General features: G+C 47.1%; 1 protein-coding gene across 1 annotated transcript in view; it reads right to left on the bottom strand.

The window, feature by feature from the left end:
* The window catches only part of LOC141097720 (indolethylamine N-methyltransferase-like), a 64,166-nt gene that overhangs the window by 36,022 nt on the left and 5,785 nt on the right, over positions 1 to 22,359 (bottom strand). Inside the window, exon 2 of the mRNA XM_073585094.1 lies at positions 12,631 to 12,838. Coding sequence (XP_073441195.1) covers positions 12,631 to 12,838 — 208 coding nt within the window. The remainder of the gene's footprint in view (positions 1 to 12,630; positions 12,839 to 22,359) is intronic.

Here is a 22,359-nt window from a genome sequence, read left to right on the forward strand (position 1 = left end):
GGGGAAGGTGGGACAAAATCCTTGGAAACCCATGCATGGTTCATTTTAATGAAGGTTAGATCATCCACATTTTGGGTTGACAGACGGGTCCTTTTTTCTGTCAGGATTGATCCAGCTGCACTGAAGACTCTTTCCGATAGCACACTTGCAGCTGGGCAAGCAAGCTCCTGTAAGGCATATTGGGCCAATTCAGGCCAGGTGTCCAGTTTAGCGGCCCAATAGTCAAAGGGGAATGACCTGTGTGGGAGAACATCGATATGGGAGGAAAAGTAGTTTGTAACCATAGTTGACAACTGCTGTCTCCTGTCACTTTCCATCGATGCAGTATTACCAGTTGTGTGAGCGGTATTTGAAAAATCAGTCCACAATATTGTCATGAAACCCCTGTCTACAACGCCACTTCTGCTGTGTGCACCACGAACACCTCTGCCAAGCTGCCCCTGGCCCGTACGGCTCGTGTGAGAACCATCACCGCTGCTGTGTGCTGGGAATGCCTCAAGCAACCGATTTAATAGAGTTGCTTGTTTATTAGCCAATATTAGGTCAAGGTTCTCCTGTGGCATGATGTTTTGTAATTTGCCTTTATAGCGTGGATCCAGGATGCTGGCTAACCAGAAGTCGTCATCGTTCATCATTTTGGCAATGCGGGGGTCCCTTTTTAGGATCTGCAAGGCATAATCTGACATGTGGGCCAATGTTCCCGGTGTCAATGATGCACTGCGAGTGCTGGGTGGAGGAGCACTTTCTGGCAAATCCACATCCCTCCAGTCACGCACAAACCCTGTACCAGACCTTGCCACGCCAACATTTTCACTTGCCCCACGAGATGCATCCTCCTCCCCTAAGTAATCATCCCCATCATCCTCCTCCTCCTCCTCTTCTTCCTCCACCTCGTCCAGGAGAGGTCCCTGAGCAGACAATGGCTGAATGTCATCAAGGATTCCCTCCTCCTCTTCCTCCTCATCAACATTGGCTGCAGACGCCTGCTCCTTAAGGTGCGTCAAAGTTTGCATGAGCAGACGCATAAGTGGGATGCTCATGCTTAGGATGGCGTCGTCTGCGCTTACCAGCCGTGTGCATTCCTCAAAACACTGAAGGACTTTAAAGAGGTGTTTCAGCTTCGACCACTGCACACCTGTCAACTCCATGTCTGCTCTCAAAGTGCCTGGCCGTGTATCCTCCCACAAATGCATTATGGCCTGCCTCTGCTCGCACAGCCGCTCCACCATGTGCAGGGTGGAGTTCCACCTTGTTGCAATGTCGATAATGAGGCGGTGGTTGGGAAGGTGGAGCAATCGCTGCAGCATTCGGAATAAGAAACGGAGTGTACAGGCGACCGGCGGATGTGCGCGCACAGTCTTCGCACCTTCTGGAGCAGGGCTGTTAACTCCGGATAATTTTTGAGGAAGCACTGCACCACCAGGTTCAAGGTGTGAGCCAAGCAAGGTATATGGCTGAGTTTTGAAAGGGCTATGGCTGCCACAAAATTACGGCCGTTATCACTAACTACCTTGCCTGCCTCAAGATGTACACTGCCCAGCCATGACTCAGTTTGTCGCTTCAAGTACTCGGCCAGCACCTCGGCGGTATGTCTGTTGCCCAAACACATCATCTGCAACACAGCCTGCTGACGCCTTCCACTAGCTGCTCGATAGGGGGACACATCGTGTGCAACAGTGGCAGCTGCAGATTGAGTGCTCGTACGACTGCGCTCTGTGGACGAGCTTTCGCTTCTGGAGGAGGAGGGTCGAACGCCTACAGCCAACTGTTTCCTATACCGAGGGCTAGGCAGCACTGTCCCACCACCGCTGTCCCCTGTGGACCCTGCATCCACCACACTAACCCAGTGCGCAGTGATGGACACGTAACGGCCCTGGCCATGCCGACTGGACCATGCATCAGTTGTGAGGTGCACCTTTCCGCTCACTGACTGCTTGAGTGCATGGACAATGCGGTCTTCACATGATGGTGGAGGGCTGGGATGGCTTTGCGAGAGAAGAAGTGGCGACTGGGTAGGTCATAGCGTGGTACTGCATAGGCCATGAGTTCGCGGAAAGCTGTGCTTTCCACCAACCGAAAGGGCATCATCTCAAACAAGATTAGTTTGGCAATGTGGGCGTTCAAACCCAGTGTACGCGGATGAGAGACTGAGTACTTTCTTGACCTACTCATAGTGTCTGGGAGGGTGAGCTGGACTTGAGAGCTGCATATGGTGGAAGTAGCGGTGGACAGGGCGGACTGAGAGAGGGTTGATGATGGTGATGGAGTTGGTGTTCTTTCTGATGGCCTAGAATCAGTCTTTCGTTGATATAACAGTGGGATTCCCTGACTGCTGTGGCCTTGCAATGACACCTCAACATTTGCTGCTGTGCTAACCGGTGGGCTTACAGTGGGGGAAACAATGTAGCGTTGCTGACTACCTTCGTTGTGATCAGTTACACATGTGGCACTTGAGGTTTGGTGTTGTGTCCACGCTTGCAAGTGCATGCTGGTTAAATGTCTAAGCATGCAACTGGTATTCAAATTTTTCAGATTTTTCCCTCGGCTAAAGGTCTTTGCGCACTTCTTACAGATAACCTTGGCCTGATCATGAGGATTTTGTTCAAAAAAGTGCCACACTGCACTCTTCCTACTTTGGCAGACATTTTGCGGCCTAGCACGCTGTGATCTTTTGACCCTCTGGACAAGCTGTCCAGCAACTCTTTTGATGTTTGGAACCTGTCTTTGGAGTGCTCCGGGCCTGCCAGATAACAGCTGTTGCGATGTCGATGTCTGCTGTGGATGCTCCTCATCTGAGCTATTGGAAGCAGCACCCTCTTCCCCCAATGGATGCCAATCTGGGTCAACAACTGGGTCATCCATCACCTCCTCTTCTATGTCATGTGCACCTTCCTCTGTGTCACCGTGTATGGTGGTATACTGTGCGGGAAGGGGCACCTGAGTCTCATCAGGGTCAGAATCTGGCTCTGTACACTGCGAGGACAATGTAGTGCTCTGAGTGAATGTACCAGCAGAATCATCCATCAGCGGCTGTGCATCAGTGCCCTCCATGTCAGATTCATCTTGGCCTGGGTAATTCACCATTTGACTTGATAATCCAGGCATGGTATGTGAAAACAGCTCCATGGAGTAATCAGTAGTATGGCCTGCGTCATCCTTCAATCTTGGTTGGGGTGAATGACACAAGGAAAGGTGTGGTTCATGAACATGAGCCTCCAATGACGACTCAGTGCTTTTACTTTTTAAAACTGAAGAAGAGGAGGCGATAGAGCTGGAGGCTGAGTCAGCAATGTAAGACAAAACTTTTTCCTGATGCTCTGGCTTTAATAGCGGTTTGCCAACTCCAAGAAAACTAAGCCTTCGAGGCCTTGTGGAGCCAGACGATGATGCAGGCTCAACACCTCCTGCATTCGGTCCTATTTTGCTCTTGCCACTACCATCAGATCCACCACCAACACCATCATTACCAGCTGCCAACCCCCGCCCAATTCCACGGCCTCTTCCACCAGCCTTCCTCATTTTTGGTAGAAATGTAGACAAAATCCAACAAACTATATAGTAATGTAAAACAAGGTACAAGGTGTCTATAGGACAGGGGAGATTTTGAATTTCTGCAGACACTTGTGGACACTGGACACTTTTGGATTGTGTGAGGCCCACTGATATCTGAGCGCTATGTCACAGGCTCGATGGCACAGCTGTGACAAAAGTGACTAGAGGATAAAGGAGATTTTGAATTTCTGCACACACTTGTGGACACTGGACACTTTTGGATTGTGTGAGGCCCAATGAATATCTGAGCGCTATGTGACAGGCTCGATGGCACAGCTGTGACAAAAGTGACGAGAGGATAAGGGAGATTTTGAATTTCTGCACACACTTGTGGACACTGGACACTTTTGGATTGTGTGAGGCCCAATGAATATCTGAGCGCTATGTGACAGGCTCGATGGCACAGCTGTGACAAAAGTGACGAGAGGATAAGGGAGATTTTGAATTTCTGCAGACACTTGTGGACACTGGACACTTTTGGATTGTGTGAGGCCCACTGATATCTGAGCGCTATGTGACAGGCTCGATGGCACAGCTGTGACCAAATTGACTAGAGGATAAGGGAGATTTTGAATTTCTGCACACACTTGTGGACACTGGACACTTTTGGATTGTGTGAGGCCCACTGATATCTGAGCGCTATGTCACAGGCTCGATGGCACAGCTGTGACAAAAGTGACGAGAGGATAAGGGAGATTTTGAATTTCTGCAGACACTTGTGGACACTGGACACTTTTGGATTGTGTGAGGCCCAATGAATATCTGAGCGCTATGTGACAGGCTCGATGGCACAGCTGTGACCAAAGTGACTAGAGGATAAAGGAGATTTTGAATTTCTGCACACACTTGTGGACACTGGACACTTTTGGATTGTGTGAGGCCCACTGATATCTGAGCGCTATGTCACAGGCTCGATGGCACAGCTGTGACAAAAGTGACGAGAGGATAAGGGAGATTTTGAATTTCTGCACACACTTGTGGACACTGGACACTTTTGGATTGTGTGAGGCCCACTGATATCTGAGCGCTATGTGACAGGCTCGATGGCACAGCTGTGACAAAAGTGACAAGAGGATAAGGGAGATTTTGAATTTCTGCACACACTAGTGGACACTGGACACTTTTGGATTGTGTGAGGCCCAATGAATATCTGAGCGCTATGTGACAGGCTCGATGGCACAGCTGTGACCAAAGTGACTAGAGGATAAGGGAGATTTTGAATTTCTGCACACACTTGTGGACACTGGACACTTTTGGATTGTGTGAGGCCCACTGATATCTGAGCGCTATGTCACAGGCTCGATGGCACAACTGTGACAAAAGTGACTAGAGGATAAGGGAGATTGGATTGCTTTTAAAAAAGCAGTTTGCAGAGCAGTGGGTAAACAGCAATGCCAGCCTGTCAGGAAGCCTTAAAAGGCAGCCCAACAACCAACACCACTGATACACCACAATATAGCCTCCCCTTGCACTGCACACACAGTGACTGGTGTGTTGTGCAGGCCATATCGCTAGCAGCAGAAGCAGTTTTTTTTTCTTCTCAGCAGGACAAAAAAAAAAATGGGATTGCTTTTAAAGAAGCAGTTTGCGGAGCAGTGGGTAAACAGCAATGCAGGAATGTAAGGAAGCCTTAGAAGGCAGCCCAACAACCAACACCACTGATACACCACTATATAGCCTCCCCTTGCACTGCACACACAGTGACTGGTGTGTTGTACAGGCCAAATCGCTAGCAGCAGAAGCAGTTTTTTTTTCTTCTCAGCAGGACAAAAAAAAAAAATTGGGATTGCTTTTAAAAAAGCAGTTTGCGGAGCAGTGGGTAAACAGCAATGCAGGAATGTCAGGAAGCCTTAGAAGGCAGCCCAACAACCAACACCACTGATACACCACTATATAGCCTCCCCTTGCACTGCACACACAGTGACTGGTGTGTTGTGCAGGCCAAATCGCTAGCAGCAGAAGCAGTTTTTTTGTCTTCTTCCCTGCCTAACGCTCTCCCTACAGCATCAGCAGCAACCTCTCCCTATACTGAGATCGGCAGAAGTAAGATGGCGGTCGGCGTGCACGCCCTTTTATACCCCCTGTGACGCCCACCAAAGCAAGCCAATCACTTGCATGCCCTTCTGAAAGATGGTGGTGACCCCTGCCTATGTCATCACGTTGCCCACAGTGTCCGTGGATCCTGATTGGCTGAAAAAGAGTGCAAAACAAACTTTTGAAACGCGACTTTGGCGCGTAAGTCGCCGACCTCGTGGCCGACCTCATCCTAGGGTCGGGTTTCGTTTCATGAAACCCGACTTTGCCAAAAGTCGGCGACTTTTGAAATTTTTCGACCCGTTTCGCTCAACTCTAGTGGTCATCAAGTACGTGGCTTCAAAGGCTTATTGGGGTGCATGTAACTTTGGGGCAGGCCAGGCCATGCATTCAATGCAACATTTTTTCAGGAAACCCTCCTGTACCTCTTGTGAAAGGGGTATAGGGGTGCGTCATAATTCTTGGCAGCCCATCCACTCACTGCATAGACAATAACAGTATAGGAGACCCACTGTTTCATAATGGTCTTTTAAGAATATTATTCTGCCTGATGGCCCTCTATAAAAAGGCTCTGTGACTTTAAGAGTGCCTCATTCATAAATGAAACACAATGTGTCTGATGATGTGTCATACAACACATGGCCAGCTAGGGTTGTTAAATGTTACAGTGACATTTCCCAGTGAATGCTTTTGTATTGGTTGAAAGCAATGCTAAAGTTGAAAAACACATCAAAAATGCTGCGTGTGAACATAAGCTAAGTGGTGGAGGAACGTTTTTGCTTTGGGTTAATTATTTTGCCTTATATACAAGTCATTAACTTCTTAACATATTTCTAAGCAAAATCCATTTTGCTTTCGTTTTTGTATGTTTTTTGGTGCGCCTGTAAAAATGGCGTGAAACTCTGACAACATTGTTTACAGCTGTGACCTAGGAGTCTGAAATGCTTCCAAGGGCATTTGCCATGATGCTCCCGTGTCATTTGAGCAGTGTTTCTATAATTTTCAGACGTTTTTAGACCTTAAAAGGACCCCCCGGGGGGATCGCAGTAAAAATGCTCGGGTCTCCCATAGACTTACATTGGGCTCGTTGTTCTGTCCGAATACCTGAGTATTCCAATTTGCTCGACCCGAGCAATGAGCACCCGAGCATTTTAGTGCTCGCTCATCACTAGTGTCAATTGGTGAAATGTACAGTGCCTTGCGAAAGAATTCGGCAAACTTTTCAACCTTTTCCCACTTATCATGCTTCAAACATAAAGATACCCTTTATGGAGACCCTCACTAGAGCCTTTGATCAAGAGGGGGACAATATGGTATGATATTACTGTGACTACTACTCCTATTAAAAAGTTGCCATATTATATGTCGAGAAACTGTTATAATATAATAATTTTAGTGAACTGGATGATTCATTGTATATAAGATATTGCATATTTTGTGCTGTAGTTACTCTGTTTCAAGAAGGAGGCTGGGGAAGGGCACAGCCTAGGGGAAGCCCCCCATGACTGCTATGGGCAGGAAGTTTTAGAACTGGTGTTGTGCCAGTTTGAAATGGTTGGCCGGGACGGGGGCCGGGGGAGGGGTTTAAGGTGGGGGCAGCCTGTATTAGGGAAAAAGTGCGGGAAAAAAACCGCACTCACCAGCCAGGAGCAGAGGAGAGAAGTCCCACCTGAATCCATGGACGACGAGCAGCAACTTTTCGCCAGGCTGCAGGATGTGGCCAGGTCCAGGAGGGGAGGATGGCTACAGACCCAGCTTTCCTCCCTCCTCAGCGCTGCAGAGCAGGGATCCGGCCAGCGTGGAAGGAGGACCCGTCCCCCCGAAAGGCTGTCACCGGAGGTGTCAGCCCGCAGCAGGCGGCGGCTGCGGAGCCCCTCCAGGGACCCTGCGGGCGGCGCAACAGATGGGGCTGCATCCCCTCCCCGCGCCCGTCCCGGCAGGAATCCGCCCAGCCGGCCGGTCAGTACGGGCGGCAAGCATGTGGGAGCAGGACAGGAACAGCAGGCCGGACCGGAAGTGTCGTCACGGGCAGGAGCCGAAGAGGCGCGCAGCAGGGAGGAGAGTGAAGGCCGCGGCAGGCCCTCACAGCGGCGAGGCCGTCGGCGGCCGGCGCCGGGCAACACAGCGGCGGGAGGCAGGATCGAGGGCGCCCCCGGGGATGAGGACCGCTCGGGGGTGTCTGCCAGCCAGGGCGCCAGACGTGGCGCGGCGGGCAGGAGGGGGCGTTGCGGCAGCGCCCTGCCTGGCCCCACCGTCAGCAGAAGGACCGGAGATGAGGCGGGCGGGAGGGTGCCGGTTGCTGCCGCCCTGCCTGCCCCCATTGCAGTCCGTAGCGAGAGAGCTGCGGTCGTGAGGGGGCAGCACGAGGACGCCCTGCCTGGTCCCAGCAGCACGTGGAGCCCCGGCCGATCGGCGGACGGGAGGGGGCTCAGCGGGGACGCCCTGCCCGGTCCTAGCAACGCGTGGAGCCCGGAACAGTCGGCGGGCGGGAGGCGACTTAGCGTGGTCGCCCTGCCTGGCCCCCATGCAGCAGACGGGGCACCAGGCACCTGGGGGCATTTATCCGGGAGTCGCCCGGAGGGTGCTACGGACCGGCCAGTCGGGCACGGGTCCAGGGACTGTCACAGGTCCCGTTCAAGCGGGAGTTCTCAGGAGCGGCGGGTATCGCATGCTCGGGTCCCCCCTGGTGACGAGGAGGCCAGGGGCGCGGGCCTGGAGCAGCGGAGCCTGCATCAGGATCATCGAGGACGTCAGGATTCCGGATTTCCAGCTGGCGGGGACACAGCACCCGCGCAGCTATGTGAGTATGGCTCCATGTCGTGTTTGTCGCCCGCAGGGGCTGTATTGCAGGATGATGGGGGCAGGCAGGGAGATGGTAGGGAGCGGATGGGGCGTAGTGGGCCTAGCGGGGCTGAGGTGCCGGGGCTAAGGGACATTTTGGCGAACATGTCGCAAATATTGAGGAGACTGGAGGGGGGGTAATTGGGGAGGCAGCTCCGTCCCCAGCAGGGGCATGGTTAGTGGGTCGCGGTTCGGGCACAGAGTCGGGTGGTGACGTGTTACGCGCGGTAGAATGCGATGAAGGAGCTGCGGCAGGAGTATCTGTTTCAGTGCAGACGGAAACGGATAAGGGGGATAGGATAAAACTGGACGATAGGGCTAAGGGAGAGGTTTACGTGTGCTTTGAGGGGCCGCTGGGGGCCCATTTAAAGAAAGAAGTGAAGGAGAAGATTTGGCGGGACGAGTATGTGGAGATATTTTCATTGCTGCCATTGGAAAAGTTTAACCTGGATAAGGGGAAGAAGGACGATAGTAAAAAAGAGGAGGAAGAAAAGAGGAGGTGGCGTCTAATCCCGCAGACTTTTGTGAATTGGATGCAGGCATTCGCTATTTTGGCTAGTGTCATAGGGGAGAAGTCTCCGGATAATTGTTCTGGCCTTTTTTGTTATTTTGATGCTATCGGGGAGGCGCATCGTATTTATGGGGGCCAGGCGTGGCTGCGATACGACGAGCAGTTTAGGCAGAGGAAGGCGGTAAGGCCAGAGATAAAGTGGGATCAAAAGGATATCGGGCTGTGGCTGAAGGTGATGGCCCCAGTGAGTTATGGGCAGTCCTTTCACGGGAGCGGGGGCAGCGGCAGTCAGCAAGCAGGTCAGGGGAGCAGTGGTCAGGCAACCCAGGGAGGAAGAGAGAAGTCGGGAGTGTGCTGGCAATTTAATGACGGGCAGTGTAAGTACGGGGCGGGCTGCAAGTTCAAGCACGTGTGCTCCCACTGCAACGGTAGCTCACACGGCGCTTCCAAATGTTTTAAGAAAGGGAAAGGAAAGCCAAATGTGGGTGCCGGTCAAGGGGGAGAGCCCGGTGAGGGTTCAAGAGATGGCGACCCCTTTCTTGCCTGGATATTCGGACACTCTTACGTTTATTGGGGTGCGCTACGAGCCGACGCGAGGCCAGATGGTAGACAATTGGGCTTTGGGAGGGAGCAGGTGCTGGTCCGTTGGTTGGGTTTCCGAGGAATGGTATGGAGCAGGGTGCTCCTGGAGTTAACCAAGTCCGCTCGCTTGGATAGAACCCCCGACATTATTGTTTTCCATGTGGGGGGCAATGATTTAGGGGTCAGGCCAGTGAGAGAATTAATTAGGGACATACGTTCCGATTTTTTGAGGTTGTGGACTTCGTTCCCGAACGTGGTGACGGTATGGTCGGATGTGGTACCCAGACAGAGGTGGAGGCAAGCGAGATCGTTGAAAGGGATTAACAGGGCAAGGGTAAAATTGAATCGTGCGGTGTCGGCATTTGTGTCCAGGAATGGGGGCATTAGCGTTCGTCACTTTGAATTGGAGACAGGTGCCGGTAATTTTTGGTTGGCTGATGGGGTTCATTTAAATTCTATTGGTATTGATTTATGGGCGCTGTCAATACAGGAGGGGATCGAGAGGGCCTTGGTGGTTTTGGGGCACTCACGAGCCTGAGGTGGTCAGGGCTGTTCGTGGTTGGCGGGGGGTGGGGTTCTTGGAGTTGACGGTGATTGGTCGGGGAAGGATTCGGAAGTAACATTCCCGACAGTTTAAAATGGTATGGGGGATCTGGCTTTTGGGTATGGGCTCTGGACGGGGTTTTACCTCGGGAGCTATGGTGGTTGGTCTCCCAGAAGGGGAGTTACGGTGCCCTCGAGCTGGGCTGGACGGCTGGGGGTAACATGGTGGAAATAAGTTTATAGCCAGATCTTTCTAGCTCCAAGAACCCTCCCCTCATAATTTTGAATTATTTAATGTTTATTGTTAATGTTTGTTAATAAAATTGGCCGCTGTGGCCAAAATTATCCAAAGAATTTAAATTGTGCCGTATCTTATTCTCAGGAGAAGGGAAAGAGGGGGATGATAGGAGGCGGCGAGGTATCGAGGAGAAGGTAAAACTGAAGTCGCCATATGCGGTCAAGAAGGGGGCTGGGGAAGGGCACAGCCTAGGGGAAGCCCCCCATGACTGCTATGGGCGGGAAGTTTTAGAACTGGTGTTGTGCCAGTTTGAAATGGTTGGCCGGGACGGGGGCCGGGGGAGGGGTTTAAGGTGGGGGCAGCCTGTATTAGGGAAAAAGTGTGGGAAAAATCGCACTCACCAGCCAGGAGCAGAGGAGAGAAGTCCCACCCACCCTCCCTGTTTTGGGTAGCATGTTGGGGGCTGCTAGGGGATGTACGTTTTAAAAAAAAAAAAAAAAAAAAAAAGGTCATCGGTATATAGATTCTTGTCAGGGTCTATACGAGGCATTGTTGTTGCTGTTGTCACAGTGGCTGTGGGGCGGGGGGTGGGGTTCTTGGAGTTGACGGTGATTGGTCGGGGAAGGATTCGGAAGTAACATTCCCGACAGTTTAAAATGGTATGGGGGATCTGGCTTTTGGGTATGGGCTCTGGACGGGGTTTTACCTCGGGAGCTATGGTGGTTGGTCTCCCAGAAGGGGAGTTACGGTGCCCTCGAGCTGGGCTGGACGGCTGGGGGTAACATGGTGGAAATAAGTTTATAGCCAGATCTTTCTAGCTCCAAGAACCCTCCCCTCATAATTTTGAATTATTTAATGTTTATTGCTAATGTTTGTTAATAAAATTGGCCGCTGTGGCCAAAATTATCCAAAGAATTTAAATTGTACCGTGTCTTATTCTCAGGAGAAGGGAAAGAGGGGGATGATAGGAGGCGGCGAGGTATCGAGGAGAAGGTAAAACTGAAGTCGCCATATGCGGTCATGTGATTTAACGTTTGTTATCATTACCCTTTTCCTGCCCATGCTATAGAAATAAATTGTTTGTCTAGTTACTTCCGCCTTGCCCCTTGTCTGCATGTTGCATCCAACCTTTTTACTTATACTGTACATCGAAGATAAACATGGGAGAATACTCTTAATACACATTTTCATCCTACATATTAAACACAATTTTCCTTACTGTTCTGTTAGAACAGCTCTTATTAAACAGCAATTAAGAATTTTGATCTGGGTGAATAAATGCAGACAATTGCATGGATTTTAGAAATGTCATTTCAATAAATTATATCATATAAATAATAGATTTGCTGTGCCAAAATCTCCTAAATTTGCCCTTAAATACATATGACATGCCCACCAGGGCAGTGGGGTACTTGGAAGCAGGACAGACTCCATGGCCCTGGCTGTGCTGTAAAATGGGGATATGTTTTTTGGAATTTAACGTGAGGCCACCTGTGGTGTTAGGCTCTGATGGCTGATGCTGCTAAAGAAGACTGCTGGGGCTGATGTTGTCGCAGCTGGGATGGTTCTGCTCCCCACAGGAGGAGCTGGGACCCAGGGCTATCGGTTCCGTTTATGTCAGGCTGCTTCGTGTACCTTGTGATGCAGGACTCAGGGTGCAAGAGATTACTGGAGGACACAAGGGCTGTAGTTTTGTTTTCCTCTACTTGATGGTTGATAGTACAGACCGGGGCACTGGAAACAGATCGTCATGGAGAGCTGGGCAGCCTGGAAGCAATTTTGGAAACACCTGGCCAGGTAGGTATGGAGGCCTTCCTTCTGCACTGTCCTCCCTTTTTCCTTGCTGCCTAACAACTCACCCTCCTGCTGCTAACTGTCTCTCTCTGTTTTAAAAACAAACCGTTGCCCGCATGGCAGGCAGCTCGAGCCTATCACAGGTGCAGCTCCTTTGTGTCGGCTCCAGGCTCTGGTGTGCTGCTGTGCTGCCTGGTATTAGAACGGGCCAAGAGACCTGCAGTCCCTTGCCCTCTGGATTTAGCTGCCAGGACTTCAGAACCCGCGCAACCACAGACTCTGTGGAAAATCACAGATTTCCTAGTGCTCAGCTCTGGGGCCAGTTTAATCACAGCTCCACTCCCCAAGTTCGGCTCAACTTCTCTCCTGCTGACACCTGGTAAGGGGACCCCTCCCTGCTTCCAGGCATTACATTACTCCCTGTAAGGGAGGCAATGCCACTGTGGCAACCAGACTCCTAGGGTGGCACACATAGAATGGAAGCAGTTATGCCAATGCCAATGGGTTTCCACAATTTTTTTGACAAATACTTCACCTGCATTCTCCTATGTCTGCATGCATTTTTACGGCATGGGTCCAGTTAAACGCTCCTGTACGTGAGTCCACCCATCTTTTCAGCTCCAAGATGCATCTGTCTCTCATCTTCAGCACGATGATATGTTTGAAAAACTCACAGGCTGCAAACAAGTGATGAACCATGGCACTCGGACTGATGTCAATCAAAATATCTCCATTTATGTTGCCTGCAAGAAAAGTCACAGAAAAAGGGATTGTCTGTATTACGGTATTTAGAAAAAAAAAACTTCTACCCACTTTTAATTTTGTTTATTAACTCTGGATGGAAATATTAAAACCTATCTTTTAATACATTCACTTTTCCCTGGACCTTATACAGTTATATCATATACAGTTAGGTCCAGAAATATTTGGACAGTGATACAAGTTTTGGCATTTTAGTTGTTTACCAAAACGTATTCCAGATCCTGTAATATAATCAATATGAACTAAAAGTGCAGATTCTCAGCTGTAATTTGAGGATGTTCACATCCTAATTGGAGTAAGGGTTTAGGAATTACAGCTCTTTAAAATGCAGCTGCCTCTTTTTAAAGGGAATGTAATTGGACAATTGTCTCAAAATGTCTTTAATGAACTACATAAGATTTTCCCTTGTTAATGCATCCTCAATTATGCAGGTAAAAGGTTTGGAGCTGATTCCAGGTGTGGCATTTGCATTTGGAAGCTCTTTCTGTGAAGCCACAACATGCAGTCAAAGGGTCTCTCAATGAAAGTAAAACAGACCATCATTAGGAAAGACGAAATCCATCAGAGAGATAACAGAAATATTGGGATTGGCCAAATCAACTGGTTAGTACTGTTATGCCCAACCGTGGTGTACGTGGATTTGTGGGGCCTTCCCAGCAAGAAGCATAACTAACCTGGTGTTCACTGGAGCTCCTGATGGGGGAGACAGACAGGACTGCAGGTAGCCGCCAGATACCACTCATGGGAAGAGCCCAGTACTGGACCTGCAGACCCCAGGAATCAGGTTCGCTGACACTGATTAGGGCTATGCCTCCATTCAGACTAGTAAGTTCTGGCACCTCTACACAATGTTTACTGACATGGAATCAGGCTCTGTTCAGGCACATTGGTCAAGGATACTGGATCAGGGTTTGGCCGCATATGGACCAGGTGACAATGTCCAGGCCCTGGCTACACTGGGACCAAGGGGCGAGGTTCAGGCATTGGCCGCTTTGGGACCAGTGGACAAGGTTCAGTCACTAGCTGCTGCGGGACAAAAGGGACTTCAGATATAGGTCTAGCCACTCCGGGACCAGGGTACTTTGGATACAAGACTGGCAACACTGGAATCAGGGGAGTTTGGATACAGGACTAGCAACACCAGGACCAGGGGACTTTGGATACATGACCGGCCACTCCAGGACCAGGGATACAGGTTCAGGACTCTGGCCGCAAAATGGCTCCCAGCCAATACCCTAACAGTGTGTACACTTGCAAAATGGCTCCCAGCCAACACCTAGGAGGCATTTTATATAAAATACTTCATCTCCCTTTGGGAGATGCCAAGCATTGAGTACAAACATTGGTGAGTAAACTGTTTGTACTCAATGCTTGGCATCTCCCAAAGGGATTACAAACACACATGTGACATGCACAAATGTGAACACGTCGATCAGACAATGCTCACACCACCCACTAACTGAGATACAACAAGACAACACAGAATGACAGATTTGCAAAAATACTCTGCAATAAAAAATGGCAGTAATCAGCAAGTGCTGGATAACAAATACAGGGTATTTAGTCGATACGTTTTTTTGTGCAAAAAAATGTACTCCAAGCTGCTCCACCACGTCAAGGTAACCCCTATTGAAGCAGTCCCTATCTAATGTATTAAAAACCTGAACATGAGAACAGTGTCTAATATGAACAGGATTCAGACAGGCCGCTCCCTAGTATGGGCTTGTGGTCTGAGACAGCTCTTATGTGCACGTCACACAAGAGAGGGGTGGGGTCTCCCAAACCATGCTAAGCAAGGAAAAAAAATGGATAAAAAACACACATGCGACATGCACAAATGTGAACACGTTGATCAGATAATGCTCACACCACCCACTAACTGAGATACAACAAGAAAACACAGAATGACAGATTTGCAAAAATACTCTGCAATAAAAAATGTCAGTAATCAGCAAGTGCTGGATAACAAATACAGGGTATTTAGTCGATACGTTTTTTTGCGCAAAAAAATGTACTCCAAGCTGCTCCACCATGTCAAGGTAACCCCTATTGAAGCAGTCCCTATCTAATGTATTAAAAACCTGAACATGTGAACAGTGTCTAATATGAACAGGATTCAGACAGGCCGCTCCCTAGTATGGGCTTGTGGTCTGAGACAGCTCTTATGTGCATGTCACACAAGAGAGGGGTGGGGTCTCCCAAACCATGCTAAGCAAGGAAAAAAAATGGATAAAAAACACACATGCGACATGCACAAATGTGAACACGTTGATTAGATAATGCTCACACCACCCACTAACTGAGATACAACAAGAAAACACAGAATGACAGATTTGCAAAAATACTCTGCAATAAAAAATGGCAGTAATCAGCAAGTGCTGGATAACAAATACAGGGTATTTAGTCGATACGGTTTTTTGTGCAAAAAAATGTACACCAAGCAGCTCCACCTATAGCTTTACCTATATAATGAAAACTGCGTGGGCAAAATAAAACATAAACAACAAAACGCGTGCGACAAGATATGAAATCACGTCCCTCGTGTAATATGCCTCCCATATTAAGATGTTTGGTGGTAAAAAAAAAATGAACAAAACAAACAGTGACCACACTTAAAATTACCTTTCGGTGTATTTTTGTTCAACCAGTTGTTTGACTCTTTTGTGATCCTGTTACACACCAATAAATCTTTTAAATTTTTAGTCCTTCCATTTGTTATTAAAGGACCTCTGGCCACTATACGAGTATCAGAGATATCTTTCTCTAGGACAGTGGTCAGGAAAAGGTGCACAGTAGATTGAAGTTCCACTTACTTCATAGGGAGAGGAAGATTACTATCCCCTTCCTTCCAGGTCAATCCTTAAACTCTGCTACTCCCCATGTGGACCTACCATGCTCTTGGTGGCGTTCCTTTTTTCTTTTCTTTTTTTTCAGTTGTCTTACGAAAAAAAAACCCTGGTTAGTTTTTCTCACTTAAGAAGTTTATCTAGTCGAAATGTTCTGTTGTTTTTCCTTTCCTTCCTCCATCCTCAGAATTGCCCCTTTTCAGCCTTTCTTCTTGATATTTTCTTTTAACTTTGTAATATGTCTTATCTGAGAAATCTGCTTAGTTCTACTTCCGGACTTATCTTCCATTCTCAAAATTCTCAATTAATCGGTAAAATCTGTATTCAGTGAACACAGACTTTCCAATAACTGAGATAAGAGATGGCAGTCGCTACTGATAAGCTCATATCTAGACAGGAGAGAGATAGAAGTTTATGAGCACCAACTGTCATCTCAGTAATGGGAGAGTCTGTGTTCACTGAATACAGATTTTACCTGTGGATTGACAATTTCTCTATTCTCTATATATAAAACTGAATGTGTCTGTGTATCACCAACCAATCACGAAGCATCTTTCATTTCAACAGAGCTGTTCAAAAGAAACTGAGCTATGATTGGTTGCTATGAGCAACAGTTTTCCTTGCAACCAATCACTAAGCATCTCTCATTTCACTAGAGCTGGTTAAAAGAAGCTGAGCTGTGATTGGTTGCTATGAGCAAGTTTTCCCACTTGAGAACACCTCAGCAGACATTGACATGGTGGGAGAAATCTAGCATCCCTGAGAACATAAGCTCCCAGCCATTGTCTGCTCCCCAAAAAGGAGCATAGAGCACATGACAGAAATTAATCCCCCCCTCCTGTGCCCATCTCCCCATCACACATCCTCCATCCTATAGGCACATCTTCCCTCTTAAAGGGATCATTGGTATGGAAGTCAGAACAAATCCATCCAGCGCTTTGGTTTTGACCCCAGGCCTCTCTTAAAGGGATCTTCGGTATGGAAGTCAGGACCATTCCACTCAGCTCTGTGGTTCTGATCCCAGTTTCTCTTTAAAGGATCATTGGTATGGAATTTAGGGCAAATCCACTCTGCTCTTTGGTACTGGCCCCAGGCCTTTCTCAAAGGGATCTCCGGTGTGGAAGTCAGGGCAATTGCCTTCAAATGCTCTGGTACTGACCCCAGGCTCTCTTAAAAGGATCTCCTGTATGATGGAAGTTAGAGCAAATCCCTCAGCGCTCTGATTCTGCCCTCAGGGTTCTATTGAAGGGATTATTGGTATGAAAGTCAGGGAAAATCCACTCAGCTCTCTGGTTCTGATACCAGGCTCTCTTAAAGGGATCCCAGGTATGGAAGTTAGGGCAAATCCACTCAGCACTCTGGTTCTGACCCAAGGCCCCTCTTAAAGGGATGTCCAGTATGGAAGTGAGGGCAAATCCACTCTGCGCTTTGGTACTGACCCCAGGCCTCTCTTAAAGGGATTTCCGGTATGGAAGTTATGGTAAGTCCCTCAGTGCTCTGATTCTCACCGCAGCCTTCTATTTAAGGGATCATTGGTATGGAAGTAAGGGCAAATCCACTCAGCACTCTGGTTCTGACACCAGGCCTCTCTTTACAGGGATCCCCGGTATTGAAGTTAGGACCGTTCCACTTAGTGCTCTGGTACTGACCCCAGACTGACGGGATGATGTGGAATATTAGGAGTAATAGTCCGGTGGCTCCTGCTGACGGGATGATGTGAGATATTAGTGGTAGTTGTCCGGTGGCTCTGGCTGACGGAATGATGTGAAATATTAGGGATAGTAGTCCGGTGGCTCTGGCTGACGGAATGATGTGGGATATTAGGGGTAGTAGTCCGGTGGCTCTGGCTGATGGGATGATGTGGGATATTAGGAGTAGTAGTCCAGTGGCTCTGGCTGATGGGATGATGTGGGATATTAGGAGTAGTAGTCCAGTGGCTCTGGCTGATGGGACAATGTGGGATATTAGAGGTAGTAGTCCGGTGGCTCTGGCTGATGGGATGATGTGGGATATTAGGGGTAGTATTCCGGTGGCTCTGGCTGATGGGACAATGTGGAATATTAGGGGTTGTTGTCCGGTAGCTCTGGCTGACGGGATGATGTGGGATATTATAGTGAATGTGGCTATGCGGCGTGGGCGGGGCTCTACACTCAGTTATAATTTGTTATAACTAACCGTAGTTAGACATATTTACAAAATTGCTAATTTTTCTATCTAGTATTGATTTATGAGATAATAATTACAATGATGGCTACACATTTCTGCAACATAAAAAACTCACCAAATAATTATTGTGGGATTGTAGTCTAATGGTTTTACCTACATAGAAAAAAATGCAGAAACAATAAACTTTTTTTTACTCTTTTTGGTATGTTTGCTTTGTTTTTGATACTGTCTGATATTTGACATTAACAAAACTTTTTTTGAAAGTTATGTGCGGATTTCAGTGTTCCAACAACGGAAACGCATTAAAAACGCCTGAGTTTTTTACTTGAAAATTTTCGACATCTAATACAATTCTAAGCGGAATATCTGCACAAAGAACTCAGCGTACTCGCTAGAGAAATTGAGATGTGGCTAATAACAATGAATTGACAGTGGCATTTTTGTTGCCTGTTTTTTAAATTTATTTATTAATTTAATTTTTCATATTGTGCATCAACATAAGATTATATGTAGACCTTTGGGTCTGTAGAGATCTAGCTCTGATAGGCATTAGGCAGCATTCATAAAGGCAACAGTTTTAGCTCGATAAGGTTTACTAGCTCCAGAAACCCTGGAAGGACATTAATACACAAAGGTAAACACAACAGGATAGTAGAATAATAATAATCTTTATTTTTATATAGCACTAACATATTCTGCAGTTCTTTAGGCTATGTGCACACGTAACGGAACTCTCGCGGAAATTACCGCGAGAATTCCGGAATTCCATTCCGTGGGAAAATCGCATTTTAAATTCCCACGATTTTCCCACGGAAAAACTAGCATTTTGCAAGCGTAATTAGCTTGCAGAATGCTAGCGTTTTCCAAGCGATCTGGAGCATCGCTTGGAGAACTGATTGACAGGTTGGTCACACTCGTCAAACACAGTGTTTGACGAGTGTGACCAACTTTTTACTACTGAGGCCGCCTATGCAGCATCAATAGTAAAAGATAGAATGTAAAAAAAATTGTGTTATTCTTACCTTCCGATGTCCCGCACAGCCGTTCCCAGTAATCCTTTGCGAAAAAGCCCGCGATGGCGTCCGTTCTCGCGGGATCGCGACATCTCGCGGTAATTCGCGATGGCGTCGCGCGAATGACGGCGAGACTTCGCGATCCCGCGAGAACGGACACCATCGCGGGCATTTTCGCAAAGGATTACTGGGAACGAGAGCGTGGAGAGAGGCGGGAAGGCTGCGCGGGATGCCGGAAGGTAAGAATAACAATATTTTTTATTTTAAATTCTATTTTTTACAGGGATATGGTACCCAAAGCCTGGAGGACAGTCTCCTCTTCTCCGGACCGTGGGTACCATCCGCAATTGTTCTGCTTACTTTCCGCTTGTTGTGCACAGCCACATGTGGGAAGTAAGCAGAACAATACATTCCTATGGGTGCGGGATAGCCGTGATTCCGCAAAATTAATGAGCATGCTGCGTTTTTTACCGCGAAGCGATTCCGCCGCGGTAAAAACTAGCAAAATTAGCACAGCATTGCGGAATCCCATAGGAATGCATGGAATGCTTATTTTTCGCATTTTCGTGGTTAATACCACCGCGGAAACTACGCCACGTGTGAACTCAGCCTAACAGTTTGCACACATTATCATCGCTGTCCCCAATGGGGCTCTTAATCTAAATTCCCTATCAGTATGTCTTTGGAATGTGTGAGGAAACTGGAGAACCCGGAGGAAACCCACACAAACACAGGGAAAACATACAAACTCCTTGCAGATGTTGTCCTTGGTGGGATATGAACCCTGGACTCCAGCACGGCAAGGCTGTAGTGCTAACCAGTGAGCCACCTAGCTGCTCACTGCTGCATAGAATACCTACGAAGGTCAATATTCCGGCATTTATACTTCCAATTCTACAGCATGTATACAACCAACACTCTGGCACATACGCATCCAAAAATCCAAAACTCTGACAGATTTTCATCCAGCCATGCACACAGGTCAGTGTGAGATCTCTGCAGCTCCCACACTCTGGTAAACTGTCCCTAATTAAATGGTACTTTTTCTCTCTAGGACCAAAGACTGCTTTGCTCTTCAGCTTACACAGTCACTCCATTCAGAGAGAGATCCACAGTTGTCTCTACAGCTCACATCTTGGTTGGTCAATCATGAACTTACACACTTGAATCTGCTATATCAATGGGCAGGGGATTAATAAAATCATATATAACAGGGAGAAATGCAAGATCCTGCATCTGGGCAAGAGAAACGAAAATTACATCTACAGAATGGGAGGAATAGTACTAAGCAACTACATGTGTGAAAAAGATTTGGGTATGCTAATAGATCACAGACTGCACATAAGTCAATAATATGATGCAGCAGGCAAACACAGTTCTAGGATGTATTAAGAGAAGCATAGAGTCTAGATCACGTGAAGTAATCACCTCCCCTACTCCTCCTTGGTCAGGCCTCATCTGGAATACTGTGTCCAGTTCTGGGCACCACATTTTAATAAAGACATTGAAAAACTGGAGCAAGTTCAGAGAAAATCTACCAGGTTGGTGAACGGACTGCAAAGTATGTCCTACGAGGAGCGGTTAAAGGATCTAAGAAGGTTTCACTTTCAAAAAAGAAGGCTAAGAGGAGACTTAATAGCTGTCTATAAATATCTGAATTGCTGTTACAGTGTAGATGTATCATTGTTATTCTTATGTGCACATGGAAACACAAGAAGCAATGGAATGAAACTTAAAGGGAGAAGATACAGATTAGATAGTCTGAAAACTTTTTGACAGTGAGGGTGAATCAATGAGTGGAACAGGCTGCCACAAGAGGTGGTGAGTTCTCCTGCAATGGATTTCTTCAAACAGAGGCTGGACAGACATCTGTCTGAGATGGTTTAGTGATTCAGTGAATAGCTTGTACATGATGACCCTGGAGGCACTTTCCCACTCTAGTGAAACAAGGGCAACCGGGGGCATAGTTCTTTAAAGACACAGTACATAGACAGAATCCACTGAGCAATAGGTTAGTGAGCACCCCATACATAGTGCTCTAATAAACCATCTGTGTCTTCTCTATGGGAAAGTTTCTGTGTAGCTGTTTGACTTTGCAGTGATGTATTAGAATGTTACTGCAGAATACAAGCCGGCCCAGTCTATAGGCATTACAGGAGCAGTAAATAATATAATATAATTGTTTTTTGCACATTGTATATTGTGGAAATTATGACGCTATGAAGAAAAGTTTAACAGGCACAACACAACATCTTGACCTAAGTTCAGATGAAGCACTAGAGAAAATGTGAAATAATCGCTGCTTGTTTGTGTCCTACAAAATTGTATCTGGTTGGCCATTTATTCATGCAAGAGACGTCAAAAATCAATAAAAAAAGTATTTTGGGGATATGTCAAAAGAAAAGTCAAAGATGCTATAGGATTTTTACAAGATGAAAATAATGAAATGGTAAGAAAGGATATTGAGAAGGCTGAACTTTTAAAGTCCTATTTTGCATCTGTTTTCGCTCAGAAAGGAAATGTAACATCAACTGATCTTCACTGTCCTATAAAAGGAATAGAAGAATCCAGGCTATCTATAAACAGAAAGATAGTGAGGGAATATTTAGCTAACATAAATCAATTAAAGTCTCCAAGTCCAGATGAATTACACCCCAGAGTACTGAAGGAGATAGCAGAAGAAATTTTTGAACCCCTCTCCATAATCTTTGAAAATTCTTGGAGATGAGGAGAAGTCACAGAAGACTGGAGAAGAGCAAATGTTGTTCCTATCTTCAAAAAGGGGAAGAAGGTGGACCCAGGGAACTATAGATGGGTGAGTCTGACTTCTCTACCAGGAAAGATCTTTGAGCAAATTATTAAACAATATGTATGTAAGTACCTGGATAAGAATGAAGTGATTAATTAGAGTCAGCATGGGTTTGTTACTAATAATTCATGTGAGACTAACTTAATTTTCTTTCTATGACAGAATCACTGACTGGGTGGATGAGGGAAATGCAGTAGATATAGTATATCTTGACTTCAGCAAAGCATTTGACAAAGTATCTCAAACCATCATTGAAAAAATGGCTAAGTTTGGAATGGACAAGGCAACTGTTAGGTGTATTCATAACTGGCTTAGTGATCGGACCCAAAGAGTGGTTGTAAATGGCTGCACATCCAGTTGGAAGAATGTCTCAAGTGGGGTAACACAGGGCTCTGTTCTGATCCCTGTACTGTTCAAAATCTTTATCAATGATTTTGATGAAGGAATTGAGGGTACACTGATTAAATTTATGTGTGCAAACTGTAAAGCGCTGCGGAATATGTTAGCGCTATATAAAAAAATTTATTATTATTATTATTATTAACCCCTTCATGACCAAGCATATTTTGACCTTAATGACCAGGCCATTTTTTGCAATTCTGATCAGAGTCCATTTATGAGGTAATAACACTAGAACGCTTCAACGCATCCTAGCGATTCTGAGATTG

This window comes from Dendrobates tinctorius, unplaced genomic scaffold (genome assembly GCF_039654945.1).
Source record: "Dendrobates tinctorius isolate UK_male_01 unplaced genomic scaffold, ASM3965494v1 ptg000086l, whole genome shotgun sequence".
NCBI classification, from domain to species: Eukaryota; Metazoa; Chordata; class Amphibia; order Anura; family Dendrobatidae; genus Dendrobates; species Dendrobates tinctorius.